The sequence below is a fragment of the Mesoplodon densirostris genome, chromosome 3 (assembly GCF_025265405.1).
Source record: "Mesoplodon densirostris isolate mMesDen1 chromosome 3, mMesDen1 primary haplotype, whole genome shotgun sequence".
Taxonomy (NCBI): domain Eukaryota; kingdom Metazoa; phylum Chordata; class Mammalia; order Artiodactyla; family Ziphiidae; genus Mesoplodon; species Mesoplodon densirostris.
Genome location: NC_082663.1, coordinates 174,297,911 through 174,319,399, shown reverse-complemented (window position 1 = coordinate 174,319,399; position 21,489 = coordinate 174,297,911). Strand labels below are relative to the sequence as shown.

The window sequence follows — 21,489 nt, the reverse complement described above, 5'->3', positions numbered from 1 at the left end:
GCATGTCCCAATCAATATTCCCACCGTCAGGATATGAATGCCCACTCACTTGCATCATCGCCAACATAAGACACTATTAATTTGTATTGTCATTTGAGAAATGAAGCTCAGACTTCTGATAGCTTATTCATGCTCTTTAGAGCATGCGTGCAACCCAACTCCCAACTGAAACATTGATTTTCTTTAATCGAATTGTTCTTATCCTTTTTTTGGTACATGGGCCCCTTTGAGAATCTGATGGAAGCTATGAAGCAGCTACACAGAAAATGCACATGTGCACATCAAATAACCCCATATTTTTCAGGAGTTCACAGACACCATTAACTCCTATGCTTGCTAGAGGATCGATATATCAACAATACTGAAACTAAAACTAAAAACAGGGTTAATGAACCCAGTCAAATGCTGGTTTCACCAGACTGTTCTTTTTAACAGTCCTGCAGTGTAAGGAACCAGATCAGAAGAGGCTGGAATAAAATGCCCAGGCACTAAAATGGTCCATTTGCCCTGTGGAGTGGAGGTACCCCGGTCAAAACTCTCTCCTGAGGTCGCGCTGTCCTCCACCAAACCAGTAAGACCTCCGAGCAGATGGACAGGCCATCACTGGGCCTGACCCCATTGGTGCGCTTCAGCAGCCTCCAAAGAACAAGGCTCCTTCTGCCAATTGCTCTTCTTCACACACTCTTGTCTTTCACGATCTCCCCTCGCATCCTGCTCCGTTATGGTCTGGAAAGCCTCATCCCAGATCAGTGAAGCCTCCACCCACCCTACGCACCCCTCTCCTATCACAATCATCAGATGAAGACAAGAGGGGAGGGGAGCATGAGGGCCAGGACCTTGCCCATCCATCTGCTGTGATGCTGCTTTGCCAGGAAGATTTTTCTGGGAACTTTTCTTGGCCTGAGCAGGTGCTTTTGGGTCTGTGTTTAATAATGATCCATTGAGGCTCAGTGGCATTTTCAGAATTGGGGGTGGAACATCTGGTCCCAGCCTGCAAGGAAGGAGGTAGACAGAGGAATTAGCACTCTGGAGTGAATTGCTAATTCACTGGTCACCTTTTGGGTGACCCAGTGGAGAATTCAGCTCCATCTGGATAGACAGGCTAGGGCTGCCAGACCACCATGAGACACACACAGAGGATGCAGGCAGCTCCTCAGGCCGGAACGTGAGCTGCCCTGTCCTTGCTGCCCGTCCATGGCCACCTTGGGGTCTCATTTTGCACAAGACCACCATATCCTTGTCAGAAATATGAGGAGGAGTGGTGATGGGAAAGGGGGCTGTTCTGCCCTTTTATTGTCTGGCTTAACTCTATCTTTTGATCTCTATTTATTAATTTTTCTCCATCCTATGCCCTGTCCTCTCGCTTATGTTCTTGGCATTGCCCATCTACAGATGATGGAAGGATTTGTGGGTTAAACATCCATTCTCCTCCCACCTTCTTGGTGGGACTTACATTCCTGGGACTCCTGTCTCCCTGGGACTTACATTCACAAGGCCAGGAGATGGCAGACGATGACTTTTCAATTCTAAATAATTACAGTTCCTCCTGGATTTGGCTGGGAACATGAGTCATCTGAAAACTAGTATATTCACACCCAAACATGGCTCTTCTGTTTCCCCCTGCACCCCGTACTCTCTTGTGGAATCTGCTCAGTTTTTTTACATGTCCTTTTAGTCTTTGGTGTTTTGATGGCCTTCCTCACCAGATCCAAATAGCAGAAGATGGGAAAGCAAAAACTCTACTACTTAATATCTCCGTGACTCTGAGCAAATTACTTCTCTTCTAAGCCTCAGTTTCAACATCTGTAAAATGGGGACAGTAACTCTACCTCCCATGTTGAAATGTTTTGAGTACAGAGTTAGATAATGTATGTTAGGTAATGTATGTTAGGTAATGTATGTACTTGCCTCCTGTAAGCTCCCAGTAGATGGTAACTGCGATTCTTACTGTTGTTGTTATTAAATTCAGATCACCACCATCTTCTGTATTTTCTTGGGCACCATCATAAAGGTTGAGTCCATTTCTAACTATCACGAGAGTCAGCACGACTTCTCCACCTTCCTTCTGATCAGGACACTGCACAGGAAGTCAGGCCTCCTCTCTCAGGCTCTAAACAGCCTGAGGTCACCAGCTCTCTGAGACACATTGCCCCACTGCCGTTGCACCCTCATGCCCAAAGGGGATGCAATTCCCTGCCTTTCCAGCTCCTGTCTCCTCAAAATGTGCAAAGATGAAATCGTTTTTGCAGGAAAGTTCTCTGAAAGTAGCAAAGTCAAGTAACGCCTCCTTCCCAAACTATCACCCACACTTATCTCTCCATCCCCACATGTAACCAGCACCTCCTGGTTTTCCTCTAGGTGCTTTCACACAGAATGTTCCAGGGATATAACAAGTCCCCAGTCTGTGGGAATCAGCACTGAGGTGCAGAAAGATCAGTTGCTCCAGGGTCAGACCTGGAATTGAATCCTATCTCCACCACTATGTAATCTTGAGCAATTTCTTTAATTACACTAAGCCACAGTTTTTTTCATCCATAAAATGGGCATAATAATTGTATTCACCTCACCGGCTATTATAGGTACTGAATAAAATAATTGTTGAAATCTCCTTGCTTCCCCAGTCAATGTTAATCTCCTGGATTAAATTCTCAACCAGTTCCAGGTACCTAAGGGATGTTCAACTAAGACTCTCTGTAAAGTGGGACAAAGCTTGGGGACCTCCCGCTGCAAGCAGTAATCTAAAAACCTGCATCAAACGGAGAATAGGTTTCATGTATATTTACATGAAAAAGGTGAAGAAATTGTATTTTCTGAAAATCTAGTAATTTGAGGAGAGGAACTGTCTTTAGGCAAAATCTTAAATAGAGCTGAAGGTAGAAAGTGAAACCCATTTCCCCCTGTCACAACCTACATGCCCCTCTTCCTCGCTGCCCTCAACAAGGCTGATGCCAAAGCTACCACAAGAGAGAACAGAAATTATTGCCAAAAAAAGCAATAAGAATTTGGAACTCTTGGAGCAATCTGCGAGGAGAGGAGCTGAGGTGAGAGAGGACAAGGAGGGGGCCAGGGAGCCCAGCACTGAGTAGTACCTTAAACGCTTGGTGTGGGTAATTTTCCTCTTGTGGAATCACTGCTTCCAGGTGGTATAAGCAGAGCAGACATCAAGGGAAATGGAGCCCAAGAAGCAGAGTGGTGGGAATGAAGTTATTCCCCCTGCCCCACTCCAGGAATCCAGAGGCTTTGAGGGAGGGCTTTGGACATCCCAGGGTTATGGGAAAGGGACATTCACGATCATCTCGCCTATAGCTTTCAAGGGGTGGAAAGGCCCCCAGCTGATGCCTGGGCTACACATATGTAAACAGCATAGCCTGTAAATACTGAATTACATCCTGTCCCTTCATGGAAACCCTCCGAAAACATTCTCCCATGGCTGCAGCAAGCCCAGCCAGCTCTCTGTCCTACAGGCCATCTCTGAGTTGAGCAGTAAATTGTCCCTCAGGCACTTGCATCTGCAAATTTCGTAGCAATGAGGAGCCTTCAAGCTATGAGAAAGGGCAGCAATTTCAGGGTCATTTTATGGCATGTCTGTGGACCTGGACTGAGAAGCAGGAGAAGGCCCTGCTTTGCTAAAATCTGGACAGCGGCACGTATGCAGTAGCAAAGACTAATCATTTCATCATACAATATTCATGACACCAGCGATGTGCCTGGCCCTCGGGATAAAGAAAGGCAGGCGAGGGCTCTGGTGAGAAGACAAGACGCCCTAGAGACAGCAGGCTGGCATCATTCACTCTAAGGGCTGCAGGTGACAAGGCAGGCATGACGCCCAGGTGTGGCCCCCAGAGGAGGAGTGCATCCCAGACCAGGCCTGACAGGTGGAGAGGAGATGCAGAGCTGTGTAGGGGTCCCAACCTGAACCTGGCAAGCCAGTGGATATAGGAAAAAGTTTGGATTACCACCAGCCAAAGGACAGATCAGAGGGATGAGTCAGAAAGAGGAAGGCAGGGGCGTCAGTGGACAGCTGCTGAGAGAAGGGATGAAAGGCATTGCATGGTGCCTAATGGCTTAAGTGGTCCAATCTCAGCGTTTTACCACCTGATTCCCCAAAGCCAGTAATTGTCCCTGTTCTCTCTGGAGCCTTTCATCTGAAGGTACCGAGCTTCTCAGCCAAGCAGCAGGTTCATCTCCCTCTGAGGGCAGCATCTAGTATTGCACAGCCTTTTTGTTATAGGCTCAAAGACACTCTGGCCACAGGTATATCTGTAACTTTTCCCCTCATCTCTGTTCCACCTCTGCAATGGAGTGAACACAGCTGACAATCCAAGAAGCAGGGAGCCCCGGTAGCTAATGCAACCCCCTCATTTCATACATGAGGAAATGAGGCCCACAACTGTGATGACCCTGAATAAAGGTCGGCCAGCTTCTAGCCCTAGGCTGGGTCTTTCCCCCTATATTCTCAACCACTCTCTCTATCTCTTTCTCTCTCTCTCTCATTTTCCCCCCTGCCTCTCTCCCTGTTTCCCTCTAATTACAAAAGCAATGATTGTTCATTGCAAAAAGAATTTTAAATAAAAAGTGAAAATCTTCCCATAAAGCCATCCTCCAGAGATAACCATCATGAACAGTTTTTTTCACATTCACCCAGATTTTTTTCTATGAACACACACACACGCACACACAAAATGTTTTTTATAAAAATCAGATATTAGACATTCTCTCCTGAAATTTGGTTTTTTTCTACTTAGCTCTGGCATGGGCCTCATTCCATGTAGACCTAGCTTACCATTTTAATAGATGTATGGTTTTTCAATGCGTGACTGCTACGTGGTTTATTTCATAATCCCCTATGGCTGGAATTTAGGTTATTTCCCATTTGGGGGGAACATGACTGCAGTTTCCTGTATTTTTATCTTTGCTCCCTTTTAAGAGTACTTCTGTAGGATAAATTCCTGGATGTTGAGTACTTACATCAAAAGCTAAAGTTATGCTCATTTAAATTGTATCAGATAACACCAGTTTTCCACCCAAAATCTGTAGCCCCACACAGAATGCATGCAAATGTCTGTTTTCTCATACCTTTGCCAAACTAATAGACCTGAAATATTTTGCTGCTTTTTAATTTGCATTATTTGCTTTGTAAAGGATTTCATGAGGCTTTCATTAATTCACTGGCTGTCCATTGTACTTATTCTTGTTATTTCCTTATCCATATGATTTGCTTTGTTTTCTATTGAGTTGCTTTGTCTTCTTGATTTGAAAGAGAGTTTTATGTATTAGAAATATTCCTTTTACTGTCCTTTAATTTACAAATGTTTCTGTCAATTCTGATAACTTTGTTTTCAAAGTTTATGACCTTGTAGAAATGTCTAGGCAAACACAGCAATACTTTTCTTTATGGATCCTGAACTTCGGTCATGCTTAAAAAGGTCCTTCCTATTTCAAAATCATAAAAATATTCACTTCCATCTTCTTATATCTTAATAATCTTTTAATATTTAAAATCTTAGATCCATCTGGGTTTATTTTAATGTAAGAAAGTAGAGATCCAGCTTTATTTGTTTCTAAATAGCTAGAGACTGTTGTCCTAACACCACTTAAAGAATAATCTGTTTTTTCCCCACAAGCATTGAAATGGCATATAAAATTCTCATGGATATTTGGTTCTGTTTATAAACTGTATAATTTCATTGATCTATCTGCATTTTCTTGCACCTCCTTCCCTGGTATTTTTTAATTACTTTTATGGTATGATATGATTGTATGATAGGTTTTACTCTCTGTAGGGGTAAGTTTCCCCATCTTCCCACACCACTCCCACCATTCCTCTTTATTTATTTTAATTGACCTGGCTATTTTTTTATGGTGATTCTTCTATAATCTATATTCTTCCATATATTTAGTTTGGGATCATTTAGGTTCCCCTCTCTACCACCCCCCTGAAGAAAACCTGGTGGTATTTTAATGAGATTATCTTGAATTTCCAGATGAATTTGGGGAGAACTGAAGTTTTCTTGGTTAGAGACTTTCTAGACTAAAGCAAGCTGTGTCTCTCCATTTATACATGTCTTCTTTTTACGCCCCTTCATAAAGTTGTATCGCTTCCTTCACATAGGTTCCCCCCAACACTCAGTTTTAAAAGGGTTCTATGGGGAAATTGCTATTGAGGTCAAAGCATGGAACACACTCAGTTTGGCATCAAAGATAGACCCTTAAGTGCTGCAGAAACTCCTCCATCCCATCTTCTCCCAACTCTGGGCCTGAGCCAAGAGGTCGCTTCCCTCTTTGAAGTTGGAATGGGTCCATCAAGTAACCAGCAGGCAACTGATGGCACGGACCCCATGCCCAGTCCTGTGCTAGAAGTATAGAACACAGACTCCGTCTTCAAAGAGCTTTGATGCTGCCCAAAGAGACAAGTGGCACATCTCTTAAGAATGACATTCCATATGAATCCATGTGGTATGGCCTTTGTTTTGATGGGAGATATAGGAGAAGAAGCCTGGAGCAGTCAGGAAAGATTTCAGGAAGAAGATGAAAACTGACTAGGCATTGGCCTGTGGTTACCATTTAAATAAAGAAGAGGAAGGAAGCACGTTACAAGCAAGAGAATCACTCCACAACCATTTACCTAGCACCTACTATGAACCAGATACTGGGCTAGGCACATGAAGAGGAGGTTATGTGCTCAACAAATAGTTTTACACCTTCACTATAACCCAAGCTCTGTGTTTGGGGCTAGAGAAATAGGACAAGTAAGATTGACCCTGGCCTTGAGGAGCTTGTAAACAAGGGAGACAGACTCTTAAATAAATAAGTTCAACAGCTGTTGTGATAGAATTCTGTGGAGAGGATAGCAGAAGACTCTTCATCTGGTGACTGTGCACCTCCTGGGTACCCATGGATGGGATTCAGTGAGTCTGTGAGCCCCTGAAATTATATGATGCTGAATTATTTGCATAACCAGCATTTTCAGGTTAAGAACCATCGAGGTAGAGTGCCACAAAATTCTTGGCTTCTGTGTTTTAATGACCGTATAAAATATATAGAAAGACCATGATAAATAAGAAGTAAACAATTCTAGCCTTCCCCCACCCAGAACTACTCTAAGAGTTGAGAGGCAGTATCATCTGTTGTGAAAACTGCTTTGAGACCAGGCAGCTTTGGGGTCGAATACCAGCTCTACCATTTAATAGCCGTGTAACATCGGGTGAGCTCCATACACTTGGAGACTTTATTTCCTCATCTGTAAATTGAAAATTGAGAATTACAGAACCCAGTCCTCCCTCGTGCCTTATTGTGGGAGTGAAACTAGCTAAGGTGTGTCGGTTACCTGGATCTGAGCAGGTCTTCACAGCCTGCTCACTCCTTCCTTCTGCTTTCACACGTCACAGGAAGCTCTGCATCATGGGCTGTGGTTATGACAAGGAGGAATTTGAGCCAGGCCTGGAAGGGATGGAGAGGAGGAGGGGAAAAGAACGGGCATCTCAGACCAGTGGACAGAGTAGATACAGGGAAAGGAGCCGGAAAGGTCAACTCGTGTTGTGAAGAATCAGTCCATTGCAGCCAAGTTGAGCAGGTCTTCAATTCCAGCTGAAGCAGCTTGAACTTTATCCTATAACCTACAGGAGCCACTGGAGGGTTTGGGACAAGGAAGTCAATCCCATGGTGAGGTGGTTCTGAACCCAGCCTTTGCCCATCATGAAGCCCAAGACACCCGGGAAAACAATTTTTACAATAAAATTATAATGTGGACTAAGGCAATGCTTCTCACCTCAGGATCTTGTTAAAAAGCAGCTTCTGATTCACTGGATCACTGAGATTCTGCATTTCTAACAAGCACTCCGGTGATTTTGATGCTGTTTACTCATGAGCCTCACTTTGAGTAGCCAGAGGCTAACGTATTTTTGGTTTTGTCATTTTTATTACTAATATTATTCTTGTAACACATGTTGGCTGAGTGCCTGTCCTGTGTTAGGCACTGTGCTAGGCCCTGAGTAGAAAGAGAAGAATCAGACATGAACTCTTTTTTCTAGAAGCTCACAGTCTAATCTGAGGAGATGTGGCATAGCCCTAAGCAACTGTAATTCAATACAGAAAGTAATAAATGCCGTATTTTAGCCTCAGATAAAATACTATGACAATTTGGTGAAGAGAAAGATTGTTCCCAGTTGAGGGAGAAATTGCCTGGTGCTTAAGGAAATGAATAGTAGCTTCTTTTTCTTGTTATTAAACAATGAGTAAGAACCAGTGAGTAGACTTCAGAGTTAGACTTTAATCCTAACTCTACCACTTACTAGACATGTGACTTCATTGTCTTAAACCTCAGTTTCCTCATCCGTAAAATGAGATATATTAATAGCAAGGCTTCTGGAAGGATTGTATGAGAGAATGGTTATAAACATAGTAGCTAATAACTGGTTCCTAGTTCATTATAAATGGTAGCTCTGGTGATTATTATTGTTTTCAGTATTTGCTGTAAATCTTAACATGTGTCTCTTTGGCCCCAAGGATATTGTATTTGTTGGACAATTTTGTGATCTCATTCCAGGGTTAAGCAGCAAATGAAAATGGAAAAACCTCGAAGGGAATTTCCAAATCCAAGGAAACTTCCTTCACAAAGCCAGTGCTGAAAGAATTAGCAACTAGTATTTTCAATTTTTGAATTTTTTTTGGACCAGACTGTTTCCACTGGGGAGACTTGGCTTGGCTAAAGGTGTAGCCAAGTGCTCCTAATAACAGCCACATTGAAAGGGAGCTCCACTCTATTTACAAGCTGATCGAAACGGTTTCACCACCCACTGGCTCCCTTGAGATGTCTGCTTGTGTGAAGCTGACTGTGAAATAAGTCAAATCAGATTTATAATCCTACAGACCCAGAATGTCAGAGCTCAGGGGGATGTTACAAACCACCCAGCCCTGGGGGGGACCAGATAAATGATGCTTTACATCCCTCTATGCCTTGCTGCAGTCTCCAAGCCCACACACTGGTCATTCCTTCAACCGGTATTTAATGAAGGAATATTAAAGGGCCCTATAGTAAGAGGATAAGGCACATCAGGGGACCTACAGGCACATCAGGAGCTAACAGAGGAGGCTGCTGGGCTTAACAACAAAAAATCCGATTTCCAACCTCTCTCTCTCTCTCTCTTACCTGTGGGGGACCTTGCACAAGTGCTGCCTTCTAGCTGCAGCTCCATTTCTTCATCTGTAAAGTAGGGATAATCCCACTTTGCTCATAGAACTGTCAGGGGGATTAAATGAAATAGAACATAAGATAGTTGGCTGACATATATCTAGGACCCCATAAACACAGTATCTTTTGATTCATTGTTCATTTTTTAAAATAATATTCATTGGATTTTTCCCAATTACAAAAGTAATTCGTGTTTATGGAGAAAATGTTGGAAAACACCAAAAAGCCCAGAGAGGGAAAATTCATGCATAATTTCACCCCCCAAAGATAAACACGGTTGATGTCTCCTTTCATGTATATTTTTCCTGTCCTTTATACACACCAGCTTGTGTATTTTGTTTCCCCATGAACTGTATTGGAAGTGATTGACAGCTTCTGTTAGGGCTTCCTGGATTCATATTCAAACTCTATCCCCCACTAGGTCTGTGACCTGGAGCAACTTGCCTTCCATTCCCCCAAGTGTGGCAGTTGTGGCCTCCAGCGGGCACGGCAGGTTGGACCCAGTCACCAGGAACGCTATAGACTGCAGTGCGAAATGGCGCCCCCTAGAGCTGTGCCAGGCGCAGTCATGCTGGGCTGCCTTGGGAACAGACAGGTTGAAGGAGTAATGGGCGTAAAGATGTTTAGGCGTTTGGCCAGTGGCTGACACAGGATAAGAGCTTGTTAAATAGTAGCTACTACTCCACAAACATACCCTGGGGTTTTGAAGAATGGAGGGAGGTTCACTGTTCAGATTTGTTAAATAGCACCTTAAGGTGACCCATTGGGACCATGGTCCAGCCAAGAAGTCCTTCTCCTTGTGCTGGTCCTGCTCCGCTTTAGCTTTTTTTCAAAAATATATTTATTTTATGTATTTATTTTTGGCTGTGTTGGGTCTTCATTGCTGTGTGCAGGCTTTCTCTAGTTGCGGTGAGTGGGGGCTACTCTTCCTTGCAGTGTGCGGGCTTCTCATTGCGGTGGCTTCTCGTTGCAGAGCACAGGCTTCAGTAGTTGTGGCTCGTAGGCTCTAGAGCGCTGGCTAAGTAGTTGTGGCGCACGGGCTCAGTTGCTCCACGGCACGTGGGATCTTCCGGGACCAGGATTCAACCCCGTGTCCCCTGCATTGACAGGCGGATTCTTCACCACTGCGCCACCAGGGAAGTCCCCGCTTTAGCTTTTGATCCTTGCCCTTCACCATGCCTCTAAGTCTCCCTCAGGCATGCAAAGCCCAAGTGATGTGAGTGGCTTCACTGCACCATCTGCTTGCTGCTTCATCCCTCCGCTCTCAAGTTCTGCCTCCTGCTCGCCCCATCCAGGTGTGCAGCTTTCAACCCCTCCAAGCCCTTTCAGAGGTGTTGTCTGGTTTGACCTGTTTAAAAAACCTCAGTAAGAGGCTAGCAAGAGGCAACCGAGTGGAGCCACGTGGCCTCCCACAAATGGTTTCCCAGGGCTGCACCCATAATGCTACTCAAAATGACTACAGATCTGAGTGATGTGCAAGATAGCTTGAAGTGACAGCTAGAGATGGCACAAAAAACTCTGAGTCACGTATTCAATCAGTCAGTCGATGAACAGATATTTATTTAGCACTACTATGTTCCAGGGGCTGGGTTCTGCAGTGAGAAAATATTCCCTCTTCACTTCTCTTTCAATCCTTCGGGTCCTCAAAGAGGAACGAATTCCTCTCAGTTTAGGGCCAGCAAGTCTTCAACACCCCTCAACCCCGGCTAATCTCCCTTTCTGAACAAGGGAGCAGGCTCAGACCCACTACTGTATGGAGGCATCCAGAGGTACTAATATTGTTTAGTTTTCATCTTATTTTTCTCTACCATTGCATTCTGCTTATAGCAAATGATGCAGGTTTTTAAATGATGATAGAAAGCTTCCTTTTTTAAAAAAAATTTAACTTAGATACCAAAAGTGAGTTGATTTAAAGAAACAGGTGGTCCGGGTGGTAGAATGACTGATGCTTAGGAAGCCCTAGACTTGAGATGGGTGAGGCTTAACCCTTCAGGGTTGCTGACCCAAGCCCATGATGACAGCTATGGATTCTCCCCCAGAAAAATGCATGAACATCACATACAATTTCATCAAGTTCCAGAACTACCTGGAGTCCCATTCCTGGGCCTGTATTGGAAAGAGCAGCAGGGTGAGAGTCCCGAGGCCTGGTCTGCACGGGAGACCTAATCCTCTCCGCCACCTTCCTCATCTTCTTGGCAGTAGTACTGGCAGTAATAGCAGTGTTGGCAATAGTAACAGCAGTTGTGTTTGAAGCAGTCAAACTGGACTTTGAGGACAGCTTTGAGTGCTTTCAACATGCCAGGCACTTACCAAGCCTAAGCTCAACTCATACATGCAGAAAAGAAATCACCATCCCCACTTTCTGGGAAACAGACCTCAAGTAGTTTCCCCAAGTTCACTCGTCTGGGAAGTCAGGGTCAGCACTTGAACCCAGCTGTACCTGCCTGTGATGTCTGAACAGGTCCTTAACCACTGGACTCCACTGTCTCGATAAATCTCTGTTGGATCAATTGAAGGACATTTGAACAGGTTCTGGCTGTCGTTCTCCCATTCACCAGCTGAGCGACCTTGAGCAAGTTACTCACCCTGACTGACCTTCTGTTAAGGAAGAAGGTTTCGGAGTCCTGCCAAGCCATGATGCTAAGACACAGGGCAAGGAGCGTGGGACCATTTCATGAGCAAGAGAAGTGGAGCCAGGCTCAGGGACATGCACTGCGAGTTAGTGGCCCTGGCAAAGAGCAGGCATAGCCCTGACTTCCAGCAGAGAGAGCAGGCTTCCAGGAACCCACATTTCCCATTGATATTTGCTTCCTCTCCTGGCAGCTTCATTGGCCCCCACAGGTCTGTTTGGGTGCCCAGAGAAAAAGATCCCTGTCACCAATCCGCTTTCATGCCCCAAGGGCCTCAGCACCTTCCCTAATTAACGAGGGCTTCTTGGCTCCCCCCAGGGCAGGCTGGCGTAGCAGACAGGGCCACTAATCCACGTGGCTGCTCTGCTGCTGGCAAGTGAGGGAGGAGGGAAGGGTCCAACATATGTGTGGAATCCAAGGCAGCTGGCAGTCCAGTCCCTGACCTGCACTGCCCCTCTGTGGTGGGTCTGGAGATGGGCAGGGCTTCTAGCTCTGGCCTCGTGGAGACTCTGAATGTTAAGGCTGGACAAGACTCAGATCAAACCACTCAACTAAAGCAGGGAAACCATGTCAAATTATTATGTAGTGCACCTGAAACTAACGTAATATTGTCCATCAACTCTAGTTCAGTAAAATAAATAAATACATTTTTAAAGGAGGGAAACTGAGGCCCGGAAAGGGAAAGCAACTTACCCAAAATGACACATCAAGTTATCAAACAGGTTTCCTGTAATTAGATTTCCAGCCCAATGAGTGGTTTACAGGAATAATTATTATTTGGTTAATAAGCATTAATGCAGAGTTGATTTAGGTGGCAGGAACCTAGTACCCAACAAGCTAGTAAGAACTTTACATGTTTTACCATGTTTAATCCTCACAACAACCTAGGGAAGGTGGTATTCTTATTAGCTCCATTTTACTGATGAGGAAACTGAAGCTTAAGTATAGTATGAAACTTGCCCAAGGTCATGTGTCTGGTGAGAGAACCAGGATTCTATCCCAGGAATCGGAATCTAACGAGAAAAGGGCAGTCCTTGTCAGAAGTCACTGAGGGCTTGCTCAGGGTGCGAGAGTCATGCTGGGGTCTACAGGAGGAGGAAGCAAAGTAGAATGCAAATGGAACAAGAGGGTAGGTGAGGTCATTATTCAGCTTCCAAACACATGAGGATTAAGAACTGACCACACCCAGAGTTGTGGAGGTGTAGGGAAAATATCACATTCATACGCAGTCGATGGGAGGAGGGTAAATTGGTACAACCAGTTCAGAAGGCAATTTGGCTAGTTGTCAGGACTTAAATGTGGAATTGACCCAGTGATTGCTCGTGAAGGAGGTTAGCCTGCAGAAACACTCAAACGTGCAAAAAGCGAAATGCGTGAGGCTTGTCATTACTGCAGTTTGTAATAGCCAAAAATTGGAAATCACCTACTTGACTATCATCAGGAAAGAGTTTAGTGAACTACTTTATATCCAGAGGGCAGGATGTAATGCTCTGACATGGGGAAATAGCTTTTATGTATTCTAAGTGAAGAAAGAAATTTGGGGAAAGGTATGTGTATGACCCCATTAAAAAAAATCTGTCTGAAAGGATCAAAACAAAACTGTTAACTCTGGTCCTGTCTACTTGAATGAAGAAAGAATTTTCAGTCTATATTATATAGATTTTTTTGTAATGTGTAATTTTTTAATTTAGCAGGTGTCACTTTTGTAAGTGAGGGGTTTTTTAGTTGAAGTATATTTGATTTACCATATTGTGTTAGTTTCAGGTGTACAACAAAGTGATTCGGATATATATATATATATATATATATATATATATATATATATTCTTTTTTTAATTCGATTCCACTATAGTTTATTACAAGATATTGAATATACTTTCCTGTGCTATATAGTAAATCCTTATTGTTTATCTATTTTATATATGGTGGTATGCATCTGTTAATCCCCTACTCCCAATTTATCCCTCCCCCACTTCCCCTTTGTTAACCATAAGTTTGTTTTCTATGTCTGTGAGTCTGTTTTGTTTTGTAAATAAGTTCATTTGTGCCACATTTTAGATACCACATATAAGTGATACCACATGGTATTTGTCTTTCTCTTTCTGACTTACTTAGTATGATGATCTCTAGGTCCATCCATGTTGCTGCAAATGGCATTATTTCTTTCTCTTTTATGGCTGAGTAATATTCCTGTGTGTGTGTGTGTGTGTGTGTGTGTGTGTGTGTGTGTGTATACACACACACACACCACATTTTCTTTATCCATTCATCTGTTGATGGACACTTAGTTGCTTCCATGTCTTGGCTATTATAAATAGTGCCGCTATGAACATTGGAGTGCATGTATCTTTTTGAATTATAGTTTTCATCTTTTCCGGATATATGCCCAGGAGTGGGGCTGCTGGATCATAAGGTAACTCTATTTTTAGTTTTTTAAGGGTCAGTGAGATTTTTTTTTAATAGACTTTATTTTTTAGAGCAGTTTTAGGTTCACATTCAAATTGACAGGAAGGTACTGTGATGAACCCATATTGACATATAATCACCCAAAGTCCACAGTTTACATTAGGGATCACTCTTGGTATTGTACATCTTATGGGTTTTGACAAAGGTATAATGACATATATCCACCAATATAGCGTCATACCGAGTAGTTTCACTCCCCTAAAAATTCCCTGTGCTCCCCCTATTCATTCTCCATTGTGTCACTTTTGTAATAAAAATATACAAATCTGGAAAGGAAAAGAAAAGAAATAAAAATATGGTTTCTGCCCAGAAGGAATTTAGAGTCTGGGTGGTAAACAAGGACTCAGCCAGCCCTGGGATGGCTTAATTCACAGACAAACAATAAAGTAACAGAATAAGATCTGATTGTATAGATTCTGTGGGGTACAGAATGAAGAATTCAGTCTGAGTCGGGTAGGGTTAATCAGAGCAGAGTTCCTTCAAGAGGGCAATGAATGGGCCAGGATATAAAGTATATTTGGAAAATGGCCACCATTTATGAATTTTCAAGGTGCCAGACCCTGGGTCAAGTATGTTTACATGGATTTTTTCATGTATTCAGAATAACCCTATGAAGCAGATGTTATCCCCAATTTATGGATAAGAAAATTTAGCCTGAAAGAGCCAATTAACTTTTCAAAAGTCAAACAGCCAGTACACCAAAAGGATGCAAAACCAGGCCTCTGTGATCCCAAACTCTGAGCTCAAGTCACCAGGCCACATTGCCTAAAGCGGCTGAAGGCAAAGAATGACCTTCTTCTCAGAGGAACAAGTAACTCAGGGAGCCCAAACTCAAATTGAGGCTATAAGTAAATGCCATAAGAAAAGTCAGCATCACCCCCTTCCCTTTGGCTGAGCACATCTCAGCCCCATGGTCCTTGGAGAGTGCTTTGTAAGAAAATAAAGAGAAAGATCCAGACTGTCTTTATCCCTGACAAGGTGCTTCCGTTGTGATGGAGGTCAAGAAGAACCTAGAAAGAAATGCCACGTGGCACAGGGGTACAGAATGATATTTATGCCCCTATCATAAAGCCATATGTGTTCTGTGGCAATGGACTGTGAATGCATCAGCCTTCCCACAAGCCTGTGGACTGCCACAGGGCAGAGACCACACCCCTGTTTGTCTGTATCCCCACAGGTTGGCCTCATGCCTGGCACTTAGCAGAGCTCCGTATTTGTCGAATGAATGAATGGATGTATAAAAATGTAAAAACCTACGACTCTTATATGCTGGTGTCCTGATCCATAAAATAGGACCAACTGGGGGCTTCCCTGGTGGCGCAGTGGTTGAGAATCTGCCTGACAATGCAGGGGACACGGGTTCGAACCCTGGTCTGGGAAGATCCCACATGCCGCGGAGCAACTGGGCCTGTGAGCCACAATTACTGAGCCTGCGCGTCTGGAGCCTGTGCTCTGCAACAAGAGAGGCCGCGATAGTGAGAGGCCCGCGCACTGCGACGAAGAGTGGCCCCTGCTTGCTGCAACTAGAGAAAGCCCTCGCACGGAAACGAAGACCCAACACAGCCATAAATAAATAAATAAATAAAATTTAAAATTCACAACATATGTCAATATTTTAAAAAAAAATAGGACCAACTATAGTTCATCTAGGGATTACTCTGATCATTAAATGGGCAAATGGTGTAAAGGATTTAGTGTAAGATGTGTACAAGAGCACACACAATGGGACTGACGGTTCTGATATTAGCTATTAGCACTATTGTTATTTGTGTATCCTTTAAAAGCTGGTCCCTCAGGATACACCCCCTTTAAGCCATTTACTGACCATTTTACTAACATCTTCAACAGGATTGGCAAGCAGAGTTACAAGTTTGTCTTCAGCAAGTATGCTTTCCTGCTCTGGATCCTGCCCACCTTTGCCGCAGCTGTCTGTGACTCCCCAGCCTCTATCCCAGGCCTTAACATGTCCTCATGGGTGCTGTGCCTACCTGTGCACACGCTCACCAGCATTTACCGTCCAGGGTAATTCACAAGGTTTCCAAGTGTTACCTCCCTCTCTCCACTTCCCCAAATTTATTCTCCAGTTTCCCATTTTTGTCAAGACCAGTTTAACTATGCCCTTTAGAGTCGGTGACAGAAACAAGACCATCCCCCTGGGCAAAAACAACTCACCTCATCATGGGTACTAGGTGTTCACACGTCATATTTGCATTTCCACTGGGGCCTTCTGTCCAGTGTTTTATTCCAAAGGATAATCTGGGACAGTGGGACAAAAACCTAATGGTGCAAGCCTTGTCACAAATCAGACCACGAGGTGGCGCCCTCATTGGCCCCCACCTAGAGCTAACCCACAGTTGAGAAGAGTCAGCATACTTGTATGTATAGTTAGCACTTACCCGGAGTATGGATAACCTTCTTTCCAAGTTAACCCCTCTCTGGTTTAACCCGGCACCAGGAACTCTGGCCATCTCCCCCCAGCCGCCACCCCTGTATTGCCAAGCAGAGAAGTTGGAGGCTCCCTGTAACAATAAGCCAAAGCTCAAATAATCAAGAAGGGCAAGTGTTACAGGGGGGAAACTCAAGTGCAATCCAAAATAGGGATTCTTGTGGCATCTATGCCACAACTGTGGGGACTTCAGCCATTTTCTGGGTCTCGGTGTCTCCATCTGCCAAGCGAGGAGGTTGGACTTCGTGATTTGCTAAGATTTCTCCCATTCAGATGCTCTTCCTTCAACAAATGGATTCAAAGGTGATCCCAAAGACCAGGCCCTCAGGAAGCTCACAGTGTAACAGAGGAGATAAGACAGGAATACAAAAGTCACTGTACTGCAGGTGGAGTGGCTGGCTTAGGGACATGGTTTGAAGTTACGAAATGTTCTGTAAAGTATATTTGCATTTTTTAAAGCATTTACATACGAATATACAACAGGAAAAAAATCTGAAAGGTTATGTACCAAACTGTGATGTCTCTGCATTATGGGTATGTGTGCTTTTAAAATATTTTTTCTTTTCTTTTTGCTTTTTAATAGTTTCTCATTTTTCCACAAAGGGTATGATTAATAGCATTAAAAACAAAGAAAACACGTTTCATATTCAAACAGAATTGAGTTTAAACTCCAGCTATATTACAAACATGCTGCGTGGCCTGGGGCAAGTCATTTAACTTCTCCAAGTCTCAACTGCCTTGCATTTAAAATGGAATTGTTTTTAACTTAATATTGCCATGAAATGCTTTGGGACCTCAAATTCACAGAGATGAGTTAATCATGTTTCCCAATTCACAGCACCTCATTGTCATCGATCTAAGCCAGGCCTCTCTCTTACTTTATTGATTTATTTCCTTTTATTCCCATCCCTTATTCCCCTTTCCCTCTGCCTCACCCTTAGGCACCCATTTTGTATTTGATATGTATAATATTTTTTAACTTGAAAATGTTTTTGAAAATGTGTGTGGTTGGTTGTATCTTATAACAAAAGATATTATGTTATAAATCTCATTGTTTCCTACTTTTTTCACAGAGAACAATGTATTTAAGATCTTTCCATATTGCTTTTTGGACATGTCATCCAGGACTTCTAAGTACTGCATAATTGCTGTGCTATGCATGTACTCCACTCTACCTTTCCATAATTCCCAGTGAGGGGCACCCAGGTGTTTTTCAACTCTCTGTCACCATAAACACCACCCTGAGCATAGTCATACATGGGCCCCGATGGACCTGTGTGAAAATTCTTTGAGAGCTCTGCCCTGGAACAGAATTGCTGGGTCAGGAGGTATCTATGTACCTAATGGGATCAGAAGGTCTTCACAGCCTCTGCCCCCACCAGCAGGAGACTTCCCATGTCTCCACACCCTTGTCTGCACTTGGCACTATCGAGTTTTCTAATTTTTGCCAACCTGACAGATGTTCTCTCACTTTGTGGTTTTCACTTCATTTGACTGCCTAATATTTTGAGCATCTTGGCATATGCTCATTAGACCTCGGGTTTCCTATGTTGTAAATTGCCTGTTCCTTTTCTTTGCCCACTATCTACTAGGAATGCTGTCTTCTTCTTGTTGACTTTCAGGAGTCCTTATATATTCTAAATATCAACCCCTTGACTGTCTTAGACATTGTAAGTAATCTTCTCCCATTCTTGCCCCATAGTTTATCTTTTTGAAGTGTTAAGTTGTTTTTCTTCACCCCTCCATCAAAAAGATCATCCTTTACCGTGTCTTCTTTTACCTTATAAAGGTTTACCTTTCACCTTTAGGTCTTTAATACATCTCATATTTGCCATGGAAATACTTCATGGCATTTTGTGAAGGATAAAATAATACAGGTAAAGCGCCAATACAGTGCCTCAGACCCAAGAGCTGTACAATTGTGGGTGATTATTATTATCATTTGAGTAGAAAGTGGTAAGCACTGCCCTAGGAAATCTAGAGATACGGGAGTTTGAATGCTGTTTTAGCTAGATCAGAAAGGATTTTATGGGCGAAGGTTAAGTGATGGAGATTGGCCTGAAAAAAGAATGTAGGAGTCATTTATTTTGAGATGTAAAGGGCAGTATTCCAGGTAGAGGAACTGGCCTGGGCAAAGGCCTGGAGGCAGGAATGCCACAGGCTGACAGTGTTTGGGCCGATCCCATCGAAGAGAGGGGTCTGACTACTCACCAACCGCTGTCTGTCTTTCTGCCCATGCCCACCCCACCCCTTCCCCCTGCAGGCTCCCTGTTCTCCACCCTGAAGCCCCCCGACGCCGTGTTCAAGGTGGTGTTCTGGCTGGGCTACTTCAACAGCTGCCTCAACCCCATCATCTACCCGAGCTCCAGCAAGGAGTTCAAGCGCGCCTTCGTGCGCATCCTCGGGTGCCAGTGCCGCGGCCGCCGCCGCCGCCGCCGTCGCCGCCTCTTGGGCGGCTGCGCCTACACCTACCGGCCGTGGACGCGCGGCGGCTCGCTGGAGCGCTCGCAGTCGCGCAAGGACTCGCTGGATGACAGCGGCAGCTGCCTGAGCGGCAGCCAGCGGACCCTGCCCTCGGCCTCGCCGAGCCCCGGCTATCTGGGCCGCGGCGCGCCGCCGCCCGTCGAGCTGTGCGCCTTCCCGGAGTGGAAGGCGCCCGGCGCCCTCCTGAGCCTGCCCGCGCCCGAGCCCCCGGGCCGCCGCGGCCGCCACGGCTCGAGCCCGCTCTTCACCTTCAAGCTGCTGGCGGAGCCCGAGAGCCCCGGGACCGACGGAGACGCCAGCCACGGGGGCCACGAGGCCGCAGCCGACGTGGCCAACGGGCAGCCCGGCTTCAAAAGCAACATGCCGCTGGCGCCCGGGCAGTTTTAGGGCCCCCGCGCACCGCTTCCTTTCCCTGGGGAGCCAATCATCGTGGGGGGCGGGCGGGCGGAGGGAGGGAGGGGAGTGTCGGCGCCCGGTAGACACGGGCCTCACGGGGAAGCGGGGGGAGGGGGGCGGGGAGAGGGGCAGCTGCTTTTCTGGCAGGGGCATGGGTGCCAGGTACAGCGCGGAGAGCTGGGCCGAGCATGCTGAGAGCCTGGGGGACCCGACGCCAGCCGGGATTTCCGTCTCTCTCTCTGTGTATATATCTAAATGAGTCCCTCTGTACATGTATTTAACCGTGGGTGCACGTGCGTGTGTCTGTGCGGTGTACGTGTGGTCTGCGTGTGTGCGTGTGTGGGGCCGCCCGCGCGGGGGCAGAGCGAGTGGGTGCCCAGGAGGCAGCCAGGGTGTTGTTTGTCTCGTGACTTCGTACCTCGCAAGCCCCTCCTGTACTTCACTGAACGGTGGCACTTTGGCGGGGTTGGAAGCAAAGTCGGACATTAAAGGTCATTTCTCCTGTGCGGCTTTGAGTAGTTTGTGAACGGGGCGGCAGGCAGATCTTGAGTTGCCTTTTCGTTCACATTAAGGTGTGCCCCTGTCTCTCCCGCCGGCCCCCCTTGACCCCGTTTCTGCCTTTGCCATTCCTGCCCTTCAGGGCTAAATAAATCTGACCCTGTGGCCGAAAGTGACGCCCTGGACTTGTCCCATAAATCCTGCCTGCCTGCTTTTTGACCGTTCCCATATCCAAATCTTCCTGCTGTGGGCAACATTGGGCAATGTCTGGCCTGGCCCTGATCTCCAGGACCCCGATCCTAGCTGGAGCTACCAGGCCAGCACCCTAGGTGGGCCTGTCACCTGTGAGGGGACTGGTCCCTTACCTCCTCCAGCATCTTCTGACCAAACACAGCATTATTTGCCTGTGCCCATGGAACCTGAAAAAGAGAGCCAGACTGCAGAATTTTCTGGACAAGATAAGGATCCATATGTCAATGCAACACATACGGGCACAGGAACCCTCCTAAGCTCGGCTAACTGGCAAGCCTGCCTGGGAAAAGAGCACTGAGGAAAGTCATGCAGAGAGGAGGAGCATACCTTGAAGAAGGTAACTTCCGTTCTAGTCTCAGTGCTGCTAACAATTTACTCTATGACCTTGAGAAGGTCACATCTCTTCTGGATCTTGGTTTCCCATCTATGTAATTCCAAGATTGATTCTAAGGGGCTTCCCTGGTGGCGCAGTGGTTGGGGGTCCGCCTGCCGATGCAGGGAACACGGGTTCGTGCCCCGGTCCGGGAGGATCCCACGTGCCGCGGAGCGGCTGGGCCTGTGAGCGGCCCGTGGCCGCTGAGCCTGTGCATCCAGAGCCTGTGCTCCGCAACGGGAGAGGCCACAGCAGTGAGAGGCTCGCGTACCAAAAAAAAAAAAAAAAAAAAAAAAAAGATTGATTCTAAGGTCTTTTCTGTCTCTAAAAGCCACTAGTTTGCTAAAAGAATAAAGGATAGGGAACAAAACAGGGAGCACTTTTCTTCCCTGAAATTAAAAAAAAAAGAGCCTAAGAGGAAAACCCCCACCCCATTCCCTTTCTCTTCCTGCTTTGCTTTTTCTAAGTTGAGATTCATTAATTTTTCAAATGGTGAGAGCTTCTCCCAGTAATATTAGCACATCAGTCATTTATTCTATGGGCGATTGAAATAGAAAATCCCTTAATGGGGGAGGGGCAGTCATTCATTTAGCTGAAAAGTGTAGGAGTATCAGGCATGGCTGGATCCAGGGGCTTAAACAGTATTGTTAGCTTGCTCACTGGCTCTTATCATTCATCTAGCTCCCATCTTTTAGCTCTGCTTATCTTTATATGTTACACTTATTTCCCTTCTGCAAATAGCTTTCTCACACCA

The 21,489-nt window shown here is 45.3% G+C and overlaps 1 protein-coding gene across 1 annotated transcript in view; it reads left to right on the top strand.

Moving 5' to 3' along the window:
• ADRA1B (adrenoceptor alpha 1B) overlaps nucleotides 1–19,603 on the top strand; it is a 58,465-nt gene extending 38,862 nt beyond the window's left edge. The window contains exon 2 of the mRNA XM_060092619.1: nucleotides 18,996–19,603. Within this exon, the coding sequence (XP_059948602.1) occupies nucleotides 18,996–19,603 (608 nt within the window). The remainder of the gene's footprint in view (nucleotides 1–18,995) is intronic.
• The last annotated feature ends 1,886 nt before the right edge of the window (nucleotides 19,604–21,489 follow it).